General features: G+C 36.3%; 1 protein-coding gene across 1 annotated transcript; it reads right to left on the bottom strand.

Annotated features, from left to right (window-relative positions):
• Positions 1-14030: 14030 nt before the first annotated feature.
• LOC113064775 (cyclin-T2-like) lies at positions 14031-21265 on the bottom strand. The gene is made up of 9 exons (XM_026235690.1): positions 21063-21265; positions 20340-20421; positions 20013-20141; positions 18882-18942; positions 18729-18791; positions 18183-18228; positions 16848-17011; positions 16503-16573; positions 14031-16357 (listed from the first exon to the last, which is right to left on the bottom strand). Exons 1-9 carry the CDS (start codon positions 21221-21223, stop codon positions 15422-15424), a joined length of 1713 nt encoding a protein of 570 aa, XP_026091475.1. The 5' UTR covers positions 21224-21265; the 3' UTR covers positions 14031-15421.
• Positions 21266-22500: the final 1235 nt, after the last annotated feature.

Here is a 22500-nt window from a genome sequence, read left to right as displayed (position 1 = left end):
AAATCCTCTAAATTATGGAAGCATATGGGTAGCATTATTCAATTTGGGATGTAATATGCAAAATGACAATGCAATATTTAAAATGGCAATGCATTTCTGTATTTACATTTACATTTTCCAATACATTTGTGCAACGTTTGGTGCAAAATGAAAATGAAAATTAAATTACATAATTTTCATTTGCCATTTCCTACACCAGTTTTAATATGTAAAATGAATATTAATTTTAACGCTTTATAAGTTGCAAAATTAAAATGAAAATGTATTACAGAAATGATTAGATATGTCTAACATGTTAAAGCAAAAACTGTGGCAAAATGATCATTTAAATGCTATTTTTCTTAATTGCATTAACACTCACAGTCAAGACACTTACGATTGCATTTTCATTCGGTGTCCCGCAATGAATGTAGCAAAACTCAATGTGCACATTGAAAATGCATTCCGAGCCGATCACGTGTCCCCGCCCTCGCGCCACGTCAATCATTGTGTGAACAAGGCGGGGCTTACAGAAGGTCAGAGACTCAAGTCTCAAGAAGAGGATTCAATCAAGTGAGACAACATGGACAAGACAGTTGGTCCGTGTATGTTTTGATCATTTCGGTTTATGGCTTCAATATTTCATTCGGACTTATGGGCGGAGCTGAAACGCTGCTTTCATCTGATTGGTCGAATCGGATCGGTTTTCATCTGACAGCCTTCAGCTGAAATGTCTGAAACTACACTCACTGTTAATTAGCATAATATTTGAATCAGATGTAGCTGGGCACATAATTCGTGCTGCTGAGACCTGCAAATTATTTCTAGGTTGTAGTATTGTATGAATATTGTCCCACTGATAAAAACAGTGCAAATAGTTCTGTCCCTTTGGATAACAGTAAAGTGGAAATAATATAGTTAAATTTATGAAATAAAATTAAATAGGATTTTTTGGGAAGGTAAGTCTGGCCAGTTATACAAGCAACACGAGTCTGACGAGTCTGAAGATCTGAGCTGAATTGGGTGAAACATTAAAGTTCTAGTCTGTGTCAATTACTCTCATAATAAATAATAATAATAATGTTAACTGTATTTTTCGGTATAAGTTGCATCAGTCCAAAAATACGTCATGACCAGGAAAAAAACATATATAAGTCGCACTGGACTATATGTCACATTTATTCAAGACCAAGAGAAAACATTACCATCTACAGCCGCGAGAGGGAGCTCTGGGGTAGGCTACAGGAGCACTGAGCAGCATGGAGCTAATTTTACTATTTTTATTTAGAAATGTAACTATATTCATTTTTACAATTATTTATTAATGTCTCTCACACACACACACACAAACATACCTAGTGCCTTATGACTTAAAAGATGAGAGTGGTAAATGTTACAGACATGGAACTGTTCAGTCTATTATTGATTTTAATTTCCACTTCACTGTTATCCAAAGGGACAGAACTATTTGCACTGTATTTATCAGTGGGACAATATTCATACAATACTACAACCTAGAAATAATTTGCAGGTCTCAGCAGCACGAATTATGTGCCCAGCTACATCTGATTCAAATATTATGCTAATTAACAGTGAGTGTAGTTTCAGACATTTCAGCTGAAGGCTGTCAGATGAAAACCGATCCGATTCGACCAATCAGATGAAAGCAACGTTTCAGCTCCGCCCACAAGTCCGAATGAAATATTGAAGCCATAAACCGAAATGATCAAAACATACACGGACCAACTGTCTTGTCCATGTTGTCTCACTTGATTGAATCCTCTTCTTGAGACTTGAGTCTCTGACCTTCTGTAAGCCCCGCCTTGTTCACACAATGATTGACGTGGCGCGAGGGCGGGGACACGTGATCGGCTCGGAATGCATTTTCAATGTGCACATTGAGTTTTGCTACATTCATTGCGGGACACCGAATGAAAATGCAATCGTAAGTGTCTTGACTGTGAGTGTTAATGCAATTAAGAAAAATAGCATTTAAATGATCATTTTGCCACAGTTTTTGCTTTAACATGTTAGACATATCTAATCATTTCTGTAATACATTTTCATTTTAATTTTGCAACTTATAAAGCGTTAAAATTAATATTCATTTTACATATTAAAACTGGTGTAGGAAATGGCAAATGAAAATTATGTAATTTAATTTTCATTTTCATTTTGCACCAAACGTTGCACAAATGTATTGGAAAATGTAAATGTAAATACAGAAATGCATTGCCATTTTAAATATTGCATTGTCATTTTGCATATTACATCCCAAATTGAATAATGCTACCCATATGCTTCCATACTAAATAGTAATATTTTACATTGTTTAAAAAATCTTATTGATTTATTTTAAAATAAATTCATGATTTTTATATAGATGTGATATGTAATTTAGCACTAATAAATCATATGAGATGTTTACATTTTATTTTTCATATTTTATATAAATACATATTTTTTTAATTTTTATAAACATTTATATACAAAAACTAAATGTATTCATTTATATTTTAAATATATGTTAAGAATTTTTTATCATATTCAATTTTATATATATATATATATATATATATATATATATATATATATATATATATATATATATATATATATATATATATATATATATATAGTGTGTGTGAGAGAGAGAGAGAGAGAAAAATTGCTTGCTTATTTCATTTATATAACTTAAAGAATATGGTTTTATCATTCATTTAAATATATTGTTAAAACTATATATATAATCTATATTGCTCATTGAACTATAAATATTATCGTTATATATTGGTATTTATATTCTGCTATATTAGCTGATCCAGGAACAGCACGACAGGAGAATATTCTCCTCCATCCAATTAATTACAGTAATCACTGCAGAGAGCGTCGAGCGTCCCTACAGGCGCCAACCCGACACGCAAAACAAGCGATCGAGGGAAGGGCCAGGAACAAAAAGCATTAAAAAGAATGGACACTGGGCTTTTGGAAGACAGGAACGGCAGGTGTGCAGCCTCTAGTGTTTGGGACGAGGCTTTTTTGTGAGTGGAAAGAAGATTTGTTCTTCCAATACCTTGTTCCCTGCGTAAACCATTAATCTTCCTTAAACTCCCGTGCAGAGGAGACCTCATTAGTTAACCAAAAAACAAGCGAAATTTGCTGTGCTAAGCACATTATCTCTCACACACACACACACAAACATGGAAATTTGGAGGCCAGTTCTCCCTAAATGAGTTTCTAATGACATCCAGCACACGGTTGGTGTAACATCAGTGTTGCGGGCACCAGCGGCCGCCCCAAGGAATAAAAAAAGATTGCAATGTGTTCAAAAATTGCCTAATGGGTGTCATTTGCTAATGTGATTATATTTACAACAGGATGACTGCCGTTTCCTTACAACACTGGTGGTGGTCTGTGTTTATTTTGCACACTCAGATGTGTGTCGCGCAGTTTTTTCCTAGATAATGACCAAAAACACAATCAGTCCGATCAGCAGGGATTAGACCAAAATAAGGCCGCTACCTGCAGATGCTTAATGGATAAGGCTCCGGCTGTTTCTCTTACGCAGTGGATTATAAATTCACACTTCAATTACATCTTGCCACAGACTGTATTAGGGGCGGAAAGAACATTTTTGACAGCAATGAAGCCCCATGACAGTTCTGAGAAGGTGTCTGCAAGTGTGAAAGAGGAATTAGATGTTCTATTAATTTACGAAACTGCCATAATAAACACTTATTTACTACCAAATGGACAGCTGAATGCAGACTGCAGCGTTGGAGGGATAATGGCTTAAAGGAATTGACTGACAGTGGTTTTAAGTCGAGCATCACTATTAAAGGGTTCGTTGACTCGAGAATGAAAATTTGTCCATCTTCTACTCACCCTTGAAACATCCTAGGTGTACGTGATTTAACTTTTTCAGAATATTCCTGTTGAAGTTATACGGAAAATTGTCCTTGCTCTTCCAAGCCTTTCAATGGGGTAAGCAGGTGTTTGTTGTCAACCGTTCAGAAGACGTGAAATAAAGTGCGCGCATCTGTAATAAAACGGCCCCCTGTAGCGAATCCACGCGTTTTTGTAAGATAAATATCCAGATTTCAAATGTAAAAAACACTTTTTTTCTCACTTCTGCTGACTGTGGGGAACCGGAAGACGTGCAGGCGGACGCTGTAGTTTGTGAGTGACAAGCGCGGAGAGAGAACCAAACAAAACGCTGGTCACGATTAAGAAGCACAGAACGAGGATTAGTAAAGAAAAACGTCTGAGGATTTCGAAATAAGCTTAAGTAAGGAAACTTAGTTTCCTTTGCTCCTACATTTCTCAGAGCCGCGCACAACGCATAAGTCTTCCGGTTCCCAACCGTCAGCAGAAGTGAAAAAGACTTGTATATTACGTTTGAAAGCTGGATATTTATCTTACAAAAATGTATTGGTTTCGCTACGGGGGCCTTTATTCACCCCCCTGGATCCGTGTGAGGGATGTTTTATTACAGATGCGTACACTTTATTTATCTTCTGAACAGATGACAGCAAACCTATAATAATGCTTATAATTAGTGTACCGAACTTCTAACCCAAAGTTTTACAGCACTTTTTGTGCTATACACATGAATGAGGCCTCAAACTCTGTTGTTTGTTTAAAAGAGATGTACTATATTTGGGTGAACCTGAGATTCTCACCAGGCAGATGATGAATCAGTTGAAAAATCCCACCCCTCTCACACCAAGAACGATAACTAAATTAGCACCCACACCAGCCAGCGAGAATGTTGTTTATTATAAGTGCGCACTGTTGTTTTGTTGTCTGACGCTTCGCACAAGCTATTTAAAGTTGAGTGGATTCTGTCAATGTTTTTATCCTTCTGTGTTTTGGGGCATTCATTTGAACATTAATTTGATTTGTTATTAAGAGAAAAACCTAACGGTAGCCAATTGTTGGAAAAAAGAATACAGAAGTCAGCTACATCCAACTGTTTGGTTACCAACATTCTTCAAAATATATTCATTTGTGTTTAACAAAAGAAAAAGAAAACTCCTACAGGTTTGGAACAACACGATGGGAAGTAAATGACAGAGTTTCCATTTTTGGGTGCACTATCCAAGTACCAGATGTGCCTCAACCCTAGTGGAAAAGTTCAGTTTTCCAGCTTATTGAGTTCTTGATGTTCTGTGGTTGAGCACATCACACATGTACCTCCTTCTCTCCTAAAAGTGTTTGCTTGAGTTTTTTTCCACACTCAGAATTAGTTTGAAAGTCATCGCAGCTGTTTTGGGGTTCAAACCCCCCCGAGTCGTCGCAAAGGGAGGGATGTGTCTCACCGCAGAGCACTAGATGAACTAAATGGGTCAGTCTCTTAGCCATAATTAGTTCAAAGCCTCTGAATTATGGATGAAACAGCAAGTCAATTAAAAATATTTGGATGTTTCACCACAATTTAGTTTTTTTTTATATATATATAGGAGAATCCATGACCTGATTTGACCAAAACTCTGCACACCACGGTCAGTGCAAACATCTAAAACATTTACATATGTATCATATTGAGAAATAATCAATAAAGTGCATCTTCATAACATATACTATACTTTTACTCGGAAATTGCATGTTAAGTTTCACAACTGATTACAAAGAAAGTATTTTCTTGTAAATCATGCTCCAGTAATTCTTATTTACAACTTAAAAAGTTATGTTGTATAAATAGCCAATATTTGACTAAATATTACACTGAATTAAAAACAGACATTATGATAGTGTTCTTTCATCACAAATAAATTTATACAAGTGTAAATTAGTTAATTTCCCACCTTTGGTTTGACGTTGTGATTGTTATTAAATCAGTTATGTCAATTTTCATTATGTTAATCTTTTGTAAAATCTCTTTAAATACAGAAGCAAGTTCTTTAATGATGTCATCCTGCAGAAATTGACATAATTTGGATCTGAAATCTGATCAGAATTAATTTAAATAAACAGCATGTTCATAATTGTGATGGAAAAAAGGCAGAATTTCTTCTATATTCTATATTGGAAACCAAAACCGCAGAATTGCGAGATGTAAACTCAGAATTCAGAGGAAAAACTCTGAGATATAAACTAAGAAGTTTTATGTGATGAAATTCATCCCCTGTCCTTGCACTCCCCCGACACGTTTCCCTTCTCCCGCGATCTGCTTAACAAACACAGCTAATAGAAATCATTACCTGGCCCACCACACACAATCTACAAGCCATTACTACCAATCTGTGTCTGAACGACAGCGCAGGTCTGGGGAACCGCCAGTATATCACTCAACCGCCGGCTCCAGACTAACAAGTTGGGAACTGATGTGTTAAGAGTCATTGTGATTGATTGTTTTTGAATCACTTCATGTGTTATGAACACAAGCTGCATTTGTGTGTGAATCTGTACCTGATTTGCCCAGCTGGCCATGTGTAAGTAATTTAATTTAATTTGTATATGTGTCTGCATGGGTGAACTTTGTACAGCAACATTTTGTGGGAAGTCGTGGTGTAATGGTTAGAGAATCGGACTTGCAATCGAAATGTTGTGAGTTCGTGTCTGGGGCTGGCCGGAATTGTGCGTGCGTGTGCATACGTACGTACTTCGGATGGGTTAAATGCAGAGCACAAATTCTGAGTATGGGTCACCATACTTCGCTGAATGTCACGTCACTTTGTACTGGTCATATTTCACCCAAAAAATCAAAGGAATAAAATTAGACGGTGAATGATGTTTTAACATTTAGATGACGCATTTTTTTAATTACAATTGCTATATATGTCAGAGTTCGCACGCCTCTGGAGCAACTAGGGGTTAAGTGTCTTGCTCAGGGACACATTGTTGCCTCACAGTGGATTTGAACCTGGGTCTCTCACACCAAAGGCATGTGTCTTATCCACTGCGCCAACACCACCCCCAATTTTTCCTTTGTTTTCCTGAATTTTTTCCTTTAAAAAAGTTTTGTATGTATGTGGGTGTGTATATATATAATGTTTTTGTTTTAAAATACTCTAAAATTATTTCTTTGGAGTTACACTTATGTATTTTGCAATTGAATTGCTTTTAAATCCTTTAAATGCAAAACTTTTTTTAACATGCATTTAAAGCTGTAAAATATATGAATTTTATCATTTTTTTTTATTAAATACTGTAGCATCAGCATAAAAATTACCACAATGGTGTATAAATGTTTTAAGTAACACCTTATGTAAAGGTACAAATTTAAAAAACAAACAAACAAAAAAAAAAAAACATGATAATTGATTTTTAATAATTTTTTTCCCTCTAAAAGTCATTTCTAATTTTATTTGATTTGTTTTTGCAATGATTTATAGATATTTTACGATTTAAATGCTGTTTTTGCATGGATGTTTATGTATGGATGCATCATTTTTAATTAGTAACATTTAAAGCAGTAAATATTTATATAAAGAAAAAAATGTATTTGTATTATTTTAAATAAATAAAAATGTATGCCAATAAAACTTGATGTATAAATATATTTTTTAATAAATTATTCTTTTGCTTGTATTTATCTGTTTAACTGTTGCAGTAATGAGACTTGTGTTTGAGGTAACAGTGTCAGTAGCTTCAATAATTTTGATATTTTGGCAGAAACTACTGTTACCATGGTAAATCCTATCAGAGAACCGAAAAAAAATTATTGAGTGGGAGTGCAGATCCGGAATAGTTTTCAACCTGTCAGCAGGGACAAACAGAGAAAACTGAGCTCAGATCAGCATATTGGCTCTAATATACTGGTTAAATATGAGCTCAGCAGGTCCCAGAGCAATGCTTTGATTAAATCAGCGTCCACGGAGAGGCTGCGTTTTCACACAAATCTGATTTCTACCCTCCAACTCGCCCTTTTCCGCATCGCCGGGGCAAGAAAACCACCAAGATTGTGAAGATTATCCCAAACCTCATTCCTAAACAAAACTCAGCTTGAAAACTTCAACTCTCAAGAGGAAAGCTACACGAAAAGGTTTCCAAGAAAGACAGATGAGAAAACCGACGGCCGTGGATCCAACTGCGTCGAAACTCAATATAGATTCTTATTTTAGAGAAACGGCTCAAATGATGAACAACAACGCGTTCCTCGACAAGCCGTTCTGTCACGTGATGCAATGTGCGAAATTTATCATTCTTCTCTGGCGGAGACGGAACAGTGACGTATTTACGTTTTATTTCCAAAGACGGAGTAATAATTTGTTTCCTTCTGCAGTCTGAAATGCCGCTGTACTTGTCTTGTTACATATCAAAACTAGTTTTTAGACCTCGGAATTGACATAAATGGTTTTAAATTGCCATGTAACGCAATTTAAGAGTACTTAAGGTCAGGAACCGCGAAAACACGGCCTCGGTATGACAGAAGAAGAGAAAGACGTTCAATTTTCTACCCTGCCTTCCATTAGGAAGAACACAAGAAACCGATTTCAATGGAGCTGTCAGTCAAAATCTAGCTGCAGAGGGTTTTATGAACATAATCAGAGCTGAGTAAGTTGTCCAGCACTACCACACACATACATCATTCCCGTCTCATTCAAGGCACCTTGACAGCTCAATATAGTACTGAAATATCCCAATCTCAGTTCATCCACAAGAAAGGGAGGAAAGGTGAGAGGGAAAAGGCCAGGACGGAAGGAAATGAGAAAAGGAAAGGATTTGAGATTACATGAAATTCAAATGAACTTTTCTTACCTTCTTAATTCAAGTTCAATTCAAGTTTATTTGTGTTATTGCATTATTTGAATACTGGGTAAAAGTGATGTGTTTTTAATCTAGATTTAAGGAGCTAAACCATTGAGGGCCTTAAAGGTGAATAATAATTTGTAACTGATAAGGAACTTAATAGGTAACCAGTGAAGGGACTGTAAAATTGGGGTAATATGATCATATTTTCTTGACCTGGTAAGGACTCTAGCTGCTTCATTTTTGACTACCTGTAGCTTGTTTCTTGAAGATGCAGGAAAACCACCTAGAAGTGCATTACAATAGTCCAGTCTAGAGGTCATGAATGCATGAACTAGATTTTCTGCATCAGGAACAGGTAACATATTTTGTAGCTTGGCAATGTTTCTAAGATGTAAGAATGCTGTTTTTGTAACATGGGAAATATGGTTTTCAAAAGACAAGTTGCGGTCTAATATAACACCCAGATTTCTTACTGTAACACCCTGATTTCTGACTTTTTTGGTCCAATCAGTAACATCTCGGTCTTATCCGAATTTCATTGGAGAAAATTATTGGTCATTCAATATTAAAAAAATTTAACACACTCTGTTTGCTTAGATAATTTAGAAGTTTCATCTGGTCTCGCTGAGATATATAGGCGAGTATCATCATCATAAGAGTGGAAAATAATCCTGTATTTTCTAATAATATTACCAAGGGGCGGCAACATGTATATTGAAAATAGCAGAGGACCTAGGACAGATCCTTGTGGCACTCCATATTTTACTGGTGATAAATGAGATGACTCTCCATTTAAATAAACAAAATGTTAGCGATCAGACAGGTAGGGAAAAAACATCTTAAAGCCTCTCCTTAAATACCTGTATAGGTTTGTAATCGATCCATGAGTATGTCATGATCTATGGTGTCGAACGTAACACTAAGATCAAGTAAAACTAGCAATGAGATGCATCATTGATCTGACGCAAGAAGCAAGTCATTTGTAATTTTAACAAGTGCAGTTTCTGTGCTATGGTGGGGCCTGAAACATGACTGAAAATATTCATAAAGATCTTTTTTATTTTTTTGCAGGAAGGAGCACAATTGAGCAGACACGACTTTTTCAAAAGTTTTAGACATAAATGGAAGATTTGAAATGGGCCTATAATTTGCCAGTTGACTAAAAGAGCCAATCAAATGGCTACAAGTGCAGTTTCCTTTTTTTCGACATTTGAAATGATTACGAACAGGAAGTTAGAAGAAGGATATTACAGCACTTTGTCTTGTTTTTTACACATCAACAACCAAAAACTCTTTATGAGAAACGACTAAACTACTTGTTACTTGATAATCAGTAGCAGGTGGTAGCAGTAGGAGGAACATTTCTTTCTAGTGTTTGATTGCAGGAAAGTTTAAGCAAAAGATGATTTGTTGATCTTTTCGCTGTTTTTATGGGGGGGGGGTGTAACTGACTGACTTAGTTCTAAGTTAGTTGTTCTGTCAACATTTTAGGTGGCGTGTTAGCATTAGCATGTAGCTAATACACACAGAATAAAGGATCATTCACATAAAGGGCGATAACCTTAATTTAAACTATATAGCTTTAATAATGGTACTATGAGAATAAGGAAGTGCACATCACTATAATGATAACGACAGAGTAGAACGATATTATTGGAATAACTTTTAGATAGACTTTTTCCAGCTAATGAACGATTAAAAAAACCAGTATCCACGGACTTTAACCAGCCTGAGCATACTTAAAGTAGCAGACAACAACTGCAACTAGCACAAAGCGTTATCATCTGTCGGTGTGGACACTAATATAGTTATCATTATAGTTAAACAATAAATAGCAATAACAATAAGTAGTTCTCTCTCTTGGTGTGAACACTTACTAATGATATTTTTATAATAAAGGCTCCTAGTCTTGTGCACAATTCACATAAATGTTCATAAATGTATTTAAAAGCCACAATACTTTGATTTAAAAGTAACAGTTTGGTCTAGTGTTGAATTCATCATCGTAAGGAAAACTAGAGTCTTAATGTTTTCTTAAAAGTTTTCATATTAACAATTATCTTTTCGGCAGATTTTAAAACCCACAAGCCTTTGATTTATCAATAATAAATGTTCCTTGCCTTATTGTTCACAAATCACCAATCAGTGTTATCATAAAGAAAACTAGATAGTCTGAATGTTTTTTTTTTTGTTTTTGTGCTAATATAATTAACTGTGTTGGTGGGGAAGATTAGCTAATAACGTGTTATGTTATTTTTTTCAAAATTCAGTCAAATCCTAGCAGCCAACGGTTAGCATTCTCCAAGTACAACTGACCTCTTTAGAAGCCAAACTTTTCTCAGTTAAGCTAATAAGCATACAGGCAGCACTTGCCCTTCAGGAGGAGTGAGTTATGAGTGTGTAATATTAAGAAAATTACATTTTGAGGTTAGAAGCAGATGCTAACAGAAGATGGTGTGTCAAAACACCTGGTTTATTACCAAAGACCAGCCCGCCATGTTCAAACGACTCTACGTAAAAAAAAAAACACTGACATTCTTCATAAAACAGATCTGCGTCTCATGGGAACAAGATGGATTTTTGATGTCTGTGCTGGTTTGATCAGACCACATTTATCTGAATCGCAGGATGCTGGAAACATGTGACTCAAGACCACCATCTGTTGGTGAAGAGAGGAACTGTACTGGTTCTGCTACTAAATTCACAATGAATGATTTCAAAATGGAATATGGAATAGAATCCTATTTGTGTAGTATGCATGTTTTCTCGATGTATGAAAAAATGACCTTCAACATTTCCAAAATGTGTAGTATTCAAAAAAAGCAATTGATGTACTAATCGTTAACCTCAGCAAAAGCTTGCATGCTTATATTGCAGTTTAAACGTGTCAGTTTTGAGCCCCATTTGTGGTTTGGGACAAGGAAAGCTGGCAGGATATGACATCATGATTTACCCGTGCTGTTTTACTGGGACTGCAGTTTTTCAGCAGATATGCTGATCTTCAAAATGTTGTTCATAGGGAGCTGTGCAAGTGTAAGCAACTAAGCATAAGGCTTGCGTAGACGAACAAAACCTGCAGTTTTTTGAATGAGCAACATTTTTTACGCAACCAGTTTTTTTTGTTTTTTTTTCAAAAAAAAATTGTCATTAAACCATTTAATTTATGTATCATAAAGATGGAAAAACTTAAGTAGTTTTTAAAAAGAAATTTTTTTTTCCATCCATTAAAATAGTAATAATATAGCTGCAAGCAATTAAGAGGTCAAGCACTTCAGAAGCAAGCAAGGCTGCAAGCATTAGACCAACTGTAGTAACTGAAGCCACTTTAAGGTTATATTAGACAAAATGAAAAATCAAACACAACCACTAGTAATATGATTTAATGACTTGTCACTTTTGACCAATAGGTGGCACTGTAACTAAATTGATGTGGTATGGTCAATGCGAGGTGACAATGGCAAAAACAAAGTTTGGTGTCAGTCAGGCGGCAAGGAAGTCGACCGGAAGTTGAAGTCGGCTGCGTGCCGCCATCTTGTAGCAGAACTTCACTTGCGTTAGCATCCCATTCATTTTGGCGTCACTTTTACAGCGATTACTTTACATCTGAGGCGTTTAAAGACTCCGTTTGTCCATTATTTATTTCTAAAGATACACGACAATGTATAAAGGGCTCCATTACCTTCTATGTTACATTATGGCCCCGTAGAAACAGTTTTAGTAAAAAATAGGCTAACGATTGCGTCATAACCACTCGGCTCTCTGTCGCATTACCATACAGACAGGAGGAGAAGCTCGCAGGCAATTAACTTAATATGGCGTACTGGCGTTACATTTTAAAATACTATACAAAATAATTAATCCGAATACTTACTCCTGCTCACTCACACCAAACAACTCCCCGCTCAAGCTCGCCGTCTCTGCAAGATTAACGATGGTAGTTTGCACGCACAGCTACTAGAAGATTTACATCTGTCAGACAGGTTGCTGACGTCGTTAAGCTTAATTTGAGTCTGCGCGTCAGAAACGGAAGTGCTAAAAAACGCTCAAAATGGGCTTCACTTGTTTCAATTGAGTTCCAATGGGGTCGCTGTGTCCATTTCTTTTACTGTCTATGGTGTCAGTATATCAAAGCTTTGCAGTAGGGGTTCCATCAGGTGCGTGATTTCACATAGAGCAGTTGTTACTACACAGAGCCGTTGTTAATAGAGAAGATGCGCAAATCCACTTCATTTTCAGCGTTTATTGGCGCATCTTCTCAGTTAACAACGGCTCTGTGTAGTAACAGCTGCTCTATGTGAAATCACGCACCTGATGGAATTAACCGCTGATTAGAGAACCGGCTTTACTGACGAGATGCGCATTAATGATCGGCCGATCGTGATCGGAGCACCCCTACTTTGCAGGGATCCAGCCTCAGACGTAATCTGGCATCATGCCTCAGCTTTGTTCCGGTGCTATACAAAAACATTTTCCATCAACATCAAATCCATCCTTTTTTTTTCAGTTTCATTACAATAGGCTAATTTAATCAAACCTTATTAGCATTTTTGGAAATTTAATGATAACCTTTGACCTTAAGGTGGCACTGCCCACGAAACTTTTTGAGTACAATAACGACATGGTGCCAAAAACACATCAAGTTTCGTAGCAATATGCCACTGCGTTTGTAAAATATAGCATTTTACAACAAAATTCAACATTACTGACATGGGGAAATTAGGTAAGGTTCAACACTGCATGCTGCACCGAATCTAAAGAGACCAGTGTTGTGATTTTTGGCCAAACCATTCAGAAGTTATAAGTAAAATAAAATAAAAATCATATTGCCTGACCACAAGGTGGTGCTGTGCATAAGCCGTGCAAGTAGCTTCAGGTCATAGTTATTATAACGCAACGCATACCAAGTTTGGTCAGAATTTGCTAAAGCATTGTGAAGATAAAGCCTCATGTTCATATTTGCATGCTTTCAATCAAATCTGTTAGACATTTTTTTTTTTTGTGAAGTTTTACTAAACTTGAATTCCATAACTTCGTCTGGTGGAAATCAGACAAACTGTCTAGGACAAGTTCTAAAAAGTATGTTTTCTGTGAAAAATTGCGAAGAAAATCTTAACCTGTAGCATTTTAGTGTCCATTCAACTCTGAGCTTAGGAATCGGAGGAAAAAATATTTTCTTTCTAGATCACATGGCTCAAAAGTTTGAGTTGGAGCTGTGGTTAATGATGAAACTGTCCTCTATTTGTGTAACAAATTTCATAATTTTCCAGTAAGCAGTTCTATGGGCTGCCATAGATTCAATAGCGGAAGAATGCTAAAAAATACAATAGCTAGGCACCTAAAAAAAAAACACAGGATTTTGATAAGCAATTCTCTTGGATTTTTATTACACAATCCAAAACATCATTCATACAGACTCCGATCTAATACTATAATAAAGAACTGTGGCATTCCAAATAACACAAAATAGAGACGTTAACCTAAAAGTTTCATACAGTTCCAACGGTGGGCAAACACTGAGGCACAAACCTTTGGTATCTGGTGAAAGGAGGTTATAACAGCACAACAGGAGTCTAGGCCACATCTAGAGTGCGTTATCCCCATTCAAACCCTTCAAAACGCTCTTAAAGTTGTTTTTAAGAGCACCGGACAGAGATTAGGAAGTTGACTGCTGGTTCCTTTGAATGGCAGCCCACTTATTAACCAATCAGAATCAGCAGCCAGAGAGAGAGAGAGAGAGAAGAAATCAAATCTTAAATACTGAGATCATAGGAAATGGGACAGATAACACACAGCCTGCTAAAATCTCTATCATACAGTTTTAAGGCTCGACGTACACCACGATGAACAGATCAGCTGAGAATTCTGGGATGCGATCTTGACCGTTCACACTCGGCACACGAAGCAAAACAGAAAAAATACCCACTGTCTCGGCAAAAAAAAGACATTTTGCTTTCCACTACTGTAAAGGGACAAAAAGAGGGAAAAAAAGAACGAATTACAAGTATAACGTCGGCAAAATCTTAAGTCAAGAAGTTACTACGCAAAGGACCCTGGGCACGACTATGTCTTTAGTTCAACTTTCTAACAGAAGGTAACAACATAAAATAGATAATTTTACAGTACATTAAGATTTACAATATATGGAAAGTGATATAATGGAATCTGTGTACAGGCATTTTAGCGAAACTTAAGAAGTTACACTGCAGCTAATGTTTTTGTTTTTTTTTGCCTTTAGGAACCTCTAAACCTGAGCATTCGTGAAATAATTAAAGATAATGTATATCGATACAAATAACAGTGAACAGATATCTGCACCTTCCTTTTGTAAACAGTCACACGTTTCCATTTTCATCCTTTTGATTAATGAAAAACAAAAAACATTGTGAATCAAGCATGAAGAACGAACATACAAATATTCACTTTATCACATTGCGTTTTTCCAACTAAAACAGGTTAAAATTGCCAGAGGCATTTTGCAATCTCTCTTCAGCAAGCTCTACGACTCTATACGAGGTTATAAATTCGTAAATATGCCATTGTTGTTTTTACATTTACACTAAAATGTTATTACAACCTTCACTTTGTAGTTTTTTCTTTAAATTCAGTGATAAAACATGATTTAATCAAAACGAGAGACAAATCTAACGGACGAGTGATTCTTGCATAAAATCAGCTAGAGAACAAAAATCGTACGTTTTTTTTTGTGTGAGGTTTTACATAAAAACGTCAGTTTTTTTCCACTAGTTTAGAAGTTGTGTGCATTTAATAGGGAATCAAGAATATTGAAAGTGTCTTCATAATCCATGTGTGGACCGTTATTTATTAAAGCAGCGTTGGGCTCAGAACTCTGCCCCTCCCCCAGCCTCTTGTCAATCTTCAACTGGGCGTGGCCTATTGTTTGATTGACAGATACAGTGGAAGAGGAGGAGGAAGAGGAGTGGCTTTTGGAAGATCGGTGAGATTTGGATGAATGGTGGTGATGGTGGTGGTGGTGGTGGCTACCGTGTGAGTGTGACGAATCGTGTCTCCCTGCTTTGTGCGATGAATGTTCGCGATGCTTCTCACGGCTCGAGCGTGGACTGTGACGGCTCTTACTGTGGCCGCTACTTTCGGATGAAACCTTGATTTTCATTTTCAGCTCTTCTTGACTAGCAGAACCATTCTCAGACGAGGAAGGGTGGCGTCGTTTGAGCGACCCACTCTTCAAAGATCGCTCCGATACCTGCTGTTGGGAATACTTCACCCTGATTGACGTAGATGGTTCGGACGAGAAATGTCCGTGTTTTCGATGCTGGTCGCCGTCCTCCTCTTCGTGTCTGCGTCTTTGCTCCAATTCGGCCGCATGTTTTTCACGGTATTTCTCTAGAGTGAGTTTCTGAGGGGGAAGAGGTGCTGGGGCGTGTCCGTGTTTGCTCACCTGCACCCCCTGGAGTGCAAGAAATGCATCTGCGCTCTGGGAAATTGGTGTAGGAAAGCTGAAAGAAGAACTCTGCAGGTTCGACAGGCCGTTGAGTGACAATGATGCCCCATCCAATGGGAACGAGGTGGATGGTTCAGAATACATCCCCCCACTGATGTCACACATGCTAGCCATTAATGAAGTGTCCTGGCTCAGGGATGTCTGGAAGGAACCGTCTAAAGATTGGTTGTCGAGTTTTGGTTTCTTGGCAGCTTGACTGGCCTGAAATGAGAACAAAAATAAATAATCTCAAAAATTTGTTTATGACTTGACTACTTGCAATAAAAATGTTTATCACAAAAATCTATAATGCCTCTTTAAATTTGGTTTAGTGTATTTTTTCCATACAAACTAATTTTTTACATACCCGCCAGTTTCGGATTCTTTTTAATCTGCTTGGAGTTTTTTCCAGGATCTGGAGAATCTCATGAGTCAAGTCTACGAAAACAGAATATACAAAAACTTATTCGAAGCACTGGAATTATTTAGAATTTGAAATGCAATCAATCGCGAAAGATCATTTTAATTATCAAATAAAACAAAATTAGTAATTGCAAATAAACTAAACTTAAAAGCATTTTTCCTTTAATAATAAACAATGTTAATGGAATAGAATTTTAATAGATTTTTATCCACAACTGATTTTAACGTAAAAGATTTTTACGTTTTTGAGTAACCCTAAAAAAATAAATAAAAGTAATGTTTGACTGACCATCAAGCAGCTGCAAAGTCACGGACCGGTCGACATATTCCCACCAGTGTTTCCCATCTGAAGAGACAGGAATCTCCCAATTGGACCACTTGCAGGCCAGATGAATACAGACACACGCCACCACTGTGGGTTTGTGCTGCAGGCAGAAGGTGGTCAGGTGCAAACTGCAAGAGAAACGACAGAAAACCGAGAAAACACTCGTTTACAAATGGAGGACAAGATGGAGATGCTTTCCTAAAATCCTAAATTAATTTCCTTTCTTAATTAATTGTAATTATCATGATTATATCATGTCAAAGAAGATCATAGTCCAGTCAGGTGTTTTTGCTAGAATGTTCTTTGTCTGGTCAGCTGTAAAACAAAACAGTATGCGATTTATGAAACCGATCCAGTCAATAAAATTCAAAATAACTATTAACATTTAAAGTGTGGCATCAGCATAACCAACACCAGTGCTGGGTTTCTGAATCCCTAGCCCTTTTTCAATCGAAAACACTCTCTCAGCAAGTGGGCATTAACAGCAACTCATCTTCCTGCTGTGTTAATGACCAAACTGGCTCAAAAGCAGCCTTACTGGCTTGAACTGATTTCTGAGGTTAAAACTTCAGTGCAATCAATCAGAACTGAGTTGTTTTATTAGGTCGGCTGATGAGAGGCCACCTGATTGATTAAAAATGTAAATTGCCAAAACAAAGGTTTGGTCCCAAAAATGGAGCAGAAATAATAATAGTGTACCTAGAGTGCATTAGGGGCTTGTCCCTGGATTAAATACATAGGAATTAATCACAATACATGAAAACATTTTTTTAATTGAGTAAATATTAAATGGTGCTTAAAGGATTCTATTTTCTAGATCAACAAACCTCTTTAAAGCAAAATTCTACAAATTTGTTATGCCAAGGGTATGACAGAAAAAAACTACCATAAAAAAAAAATACTACCATTCTAAATAATGAATACTTAAACTTTCTTTAAATTTATTTTTTTTCTTTAGACAAAGTAACTTGAAAAAGAAAGCACTCTCTGGTACTTACCGTGACAGTCTCTAAGTTAACACCTGTGAACTCTGAGCTGATATTCAGGCTACCAATTGAGTTATTGACCTATGCACTCTCAATCAAGATATCTCTATTAGCACCTCTACACTCCAGGCTGTGTATTCAACCCTCTGTGCCAACAGCAAGCCCTCCGTACATTACACCGCACTGCACCGGGCCGGCCAGCAAACAGCCCGCCCAGGCGCGAGAGGGTGTTGGACACAGGAAGGAGAACCCTGCCTAATAGGAAGTCATAGGGTGCCATGGCAGTGCAACAAATAGGGCTCAGGGTAACAACCTGTTGGTAGCCATGAAATAGGAGGTCTGGGCCAAGTCCTTGCTCGCTGAGGGGACAAACAACGAGAGAGAGAGAGAGAGACGATGTCAGATTAGACAATAAAGTAACATTTACATAGACTTCTGTTTTCTGTTTGCAACCAAGTTTTACCTTTCTAAAGTCAAAATTCAAAGTATGCACCACAAAAAATGTGAAGTAAAATATTAATAAAGAAATATACAAATATTTACATTATAGTTTACATTACCATTTAAAAGTTCAAAGTCAGTAAGATTCTTTATGCTTTGACAAGAAAGGATCTTGTGCTCTCCAAGGCTGCATTTAAACATTAAATAGTTGAAAGTATTACTACAATTTAAATAGCTTTTCTACTTCAGTATATTTTAAAATGTAATTTATTCCAAAGCTAAATTTTCAGCGTCATTACTTCCGTCTTCAGTGTCACATGATCCTTCAGAAATCATTCTGATATGCTGACTTAAACAGTAGACGAGAGATTGAAAGAGAGATGGAGAAATTCCAAAGGCAAAAGGAGGAAGCATCTACCTCGCACTAGCTGGGAACATCTCACCACATCTGTGTGTGGATGATCTATTGTTATCTCAAAGCCTGAAACAGAACCAGCGGTTAGACAGGACTCATGGACTTTGATTAAGCACAGATGTGTTTCCAGACGCTGGTAATGGAGTCGGCCCTTACCGAGAGTCTGCAACACTATGGTCTCCAACAGCACCAGCTCTTGAGCCTGCTGGAGGTACACCTGCGGTTTAACAATCACATCGGCTCATTAGTGAGGTCTGAAGATCACCAATCCATTTACATAACTCACTTATTAGAATCATATTGAGCCTTGTGGGTAGCATCTTTATTTTCAGTTAAAACAACAGTTGTAAGCTTGTTAATAAAACTAAATAAAAATGAGCCCCACTTTCATTATGAATTTTACTAACCTTAGTGTATAGCTTCAGAAAAAAATAATTAGATTTTCAAACTGTCAATGATATAAAATTAATAACAAATACAATTTAAAAAAAATTAATTCAAGTATTTTTATAAATCATTTTAAACTATTAAACATTGTGGTATTATGTTAGCATTAATTTCTTTAAACAATCATAATAATAATATTATACATAAACGTTTATTTCTTAACAACGAAATTCACTTTCATTATAAATGCTACTAACCTTATTGCGCATAACTTCAGAAAAAGAGGGAGAAAATATATTTTTCAAGCTGTCAATGTTAGCAAATTATTCATAAATACAATAAAAGCCAAAAACATGAAATAAAAATGGGCCCCACTTTCATTATAAATGCTCCTAAACGTATACCGTATAACTCTTCACAAAAAAAGGGCACATCTCCACATACATGCATGTAAATATATTGTATATTTTATTTTGAGAAATTAAAAATAAATAGTTTTTTTTCCTACAACCAAAATAAACCCATCTTACTTCATTCTTAAAAAAAAAAAAAAAACATCTGGTTGTTTTTAACATCTATCAGTGTTAACAGATTTCTTTGGGAGGAAAACAATTTTTTCAGGCCATCTGAAATTGAAAAATTAATGCAAAACAATAAAATAAGTCCAGTCCAACAATACTTCATTCCAAATATTCAGTTTGACTGAGAAATGACAAGTTACGCAAATCGAAGCCACTGCAAATCTCACTTAATGTTTTCATTATGCAAATTTAGGAAAACATCAAATCTATGGGGAAAAACATCTGTGTCTGTACACATTGATTCCCAGTCCGTGTGATGTAACTGTCAAAGCAACTAGCAGAGAGAGAAACTACATCACCCACAAACCCCCACACTCACATTGCTCTTGGTGTCCAGTGGAGGGTCCTGAGGGTTCAGGCAAGCATGTGCTACTTTAATAACGTGTTCAAGTTTCCTTGGCTGTTCCTCCACCTTAGCGGCCAGAAAGAGTGTGGTGGGAGAAATGATCTGATCCAAGACAGGAAAGAATTATTACACCTCTTAAAATAACACACACACACAAAAAAAAGTATAATAAATAAACAATGGGGTTACGTATAAGACTGAGTGAAATCCTGAGAGATCTTGAGCATTAACAAAAATACAAATATGAACATTTGGTACAATCAATTCATAACCAATAAATAAATAAAAATGCATACTCACATTTCTATGGAATTTGGTAAAGGAATTAAGCATGTAAAACCGGTGCATATAGACGATTGCTGTGTTAATCGTAAGCTGGGATCTGCAGAGTTTGATTAAGGAAGAAAACACTGCAAAGGAACCTATTTTATATGTAGAAATAAATAAACAAAAACTATAATACTTATAAATCATAACTTTCGAAAATATCACACCAGATCAGCCCATAGTCACAAATTACACTTATACAGGTTTTGGCACTGAACAATAAACTACATTAAAAGGGAAAAATGAATCGTAAAACTACATATTTATAGAAAATAACAACATTTCATACGGACACATCTTGTGTTAAGCCATTATACTACACCAGTCACGTCTAAATCCCTCTTAAAAGCTTAAAAGACACACAAAACTACTATTATTATATTTAAATTAGGGGAAACCAAACATAACAGGGTGATTTAATGCCGAAATGCTGTTTGTTTCAAGCATTAAGGCACCGAGTCGCACTCCTGTCATTCGCACACTTCTATTTTACACATTTACTTATTTTATACCACAGATAACACTTTATAACGCACTTAACACCCCGATTATGAAAAAGGCGTGTGTTTGTGCGAATTCTGACGCATTGAAACATCGCATTTGATCCGCCACATTTTTCGCTTGATCAAAAGCGGCAGCGTGCTAACGTGCTAGCGGCTAGCTCTCTCCAAACCCCGCTGTGTTTGTGAAGGATACACGTTTAATCGCTGTCCCATATCCTGAATAAGGTTGGCGGCTTGCTGTCGATATGAGAGCTCGCGGTCGAACTCGACTCCGCAGCGGCGGGACGGCGTGTTTTCGAGCTGTTCTCGGGTGAAGAGCCATTTGCTGGAGCCCTGCTGCACCGCCGCCATCATCCCACCCGCTTCCGCCCCGCACGTACTGCGACGCACGCTACATCACCGTGACGTCACCGAGTGAGAACCCAAGCGCGACAGCGCCGCGAGCCGAACGGAGGCGGTACTGCACTGCGTGGAGAATCATGATATTCAGTGAAACAACAGCTAATGGGAACTACAAGTAGGCTATTTAGATGGCGAATGGTTACAAAAAAAATTCGGAATACTTGTTAGGTATACTAACAGCTGTATATACTTTTAATGTAAATAAACGAATATAAAATACAGAATAATCTTAAATAATAGATTTTTATTATATTTTCTGCAAAATGAACTTTTAACAGCCATATTTGTCATATTAAGTGCATTATCAGGTGTATTTTGGGGTTAACAGATGTGTATGAATGGCAGTAAGGTGATTTATTTAGTGTGTTATAACGACTGTTAGAATTTAAATGACATTGTTGTAGCTCTTCAACTAATTTATTCGGGGTTTATGACTCTCAGAGGTGGAGATTGATGCAATTCTCGAAAATTCAATTGATATTTTATTTATAAGTGTAATATTTTAAAATGTATATTGTATATATCATTTAACTTAGATAATCTTGGATATAGAGTACAAAGGTTATAGAATATTTTAAGCCTTGTGGATATTATTGTAGATTTTTTTTAATAATATTTATGTTTACAAATTAGAAATTTGTATTTAACATATTGATTATTTTATTTATAATTATATATACATATAATAATAAAAAAGTTTATTGGCTCATTTAAAAAATCTGATTTTATCATTGTTATACATGTATATTCTCAGATACAACCATGATACATTATTTTGTATTATTAATAATCAAAGGTATTTTCCTTGTTTGACAAAAGACCAGCTTTGGTGTTTAACAAAGAACTGCAATGATGACTTTGTCACACAAGATGTCGCTAATTTCACCTCTACTTAATAGATTTGGAATTACTTTCGATTCAAAATACACACATACAGCCTTAACAGAAGCATATCTATCTATCTATCTATCTATCTATCTATCTATCTATCTATCTATCTATCTATCTATCTATCTATCTATCTATCTATCTATCTATCTATCTATCTATCTGTCTGTCTGTCTGTCTGTCTTTCTATCTATCTATCTATCTATCTATCTATCTGTCTGTCTGTCTGTCCGTCTATCATATGTCTGTCTGTCTGTCTATCTATCTATCTGTCTATCTGTCTGTCTTTCTGTCTGTCTGTCAATCAATCAATCAATCACCTTTATTTATATAGTGCTTTA

The sequence above is a fragment of the Carassius auratus genome, chromosome 47, assembly GCF_003368295.1.
Source record: "Carassius auratus strain Wakin chromosome 47, ASM336829v1, whole genome shotgun sequence".
NCBI lineage: Eukaryota > Metazoa > Chordata > Actinopteri > Cypriniformes > Cyprinidae > Carassius > Carassius auratus.
The sequence above is the reverse complement of the archived record's forward strand: the minus strand, read 5'-3'. Positions and strand labels throughout refer to the sequence as shown.

Coding starts and splice junctions, on each gene's coding strand:
- LOC113064775 (XM_026235690.1), bottom strand. CDS start 21,223: ATGATGGCGGCGGTGCAGCAGGGCTCCAGCAAATGGCTCTTCACCCGA. Junction 20,422..21,062: donor ATGGGACAGCGATTAAACGT/GTATCCTTCACA, acceptor CAAACTCTGCAG/ATCCCAGCTTACGATTAACA. Junction 18,943..20,012: donor CACTGGACACCAAGAGCAAT/GTGAGTGTGGGG, acceptor GTTAAACCGCAG/GTGTACCTCCAGCAGGCTCA.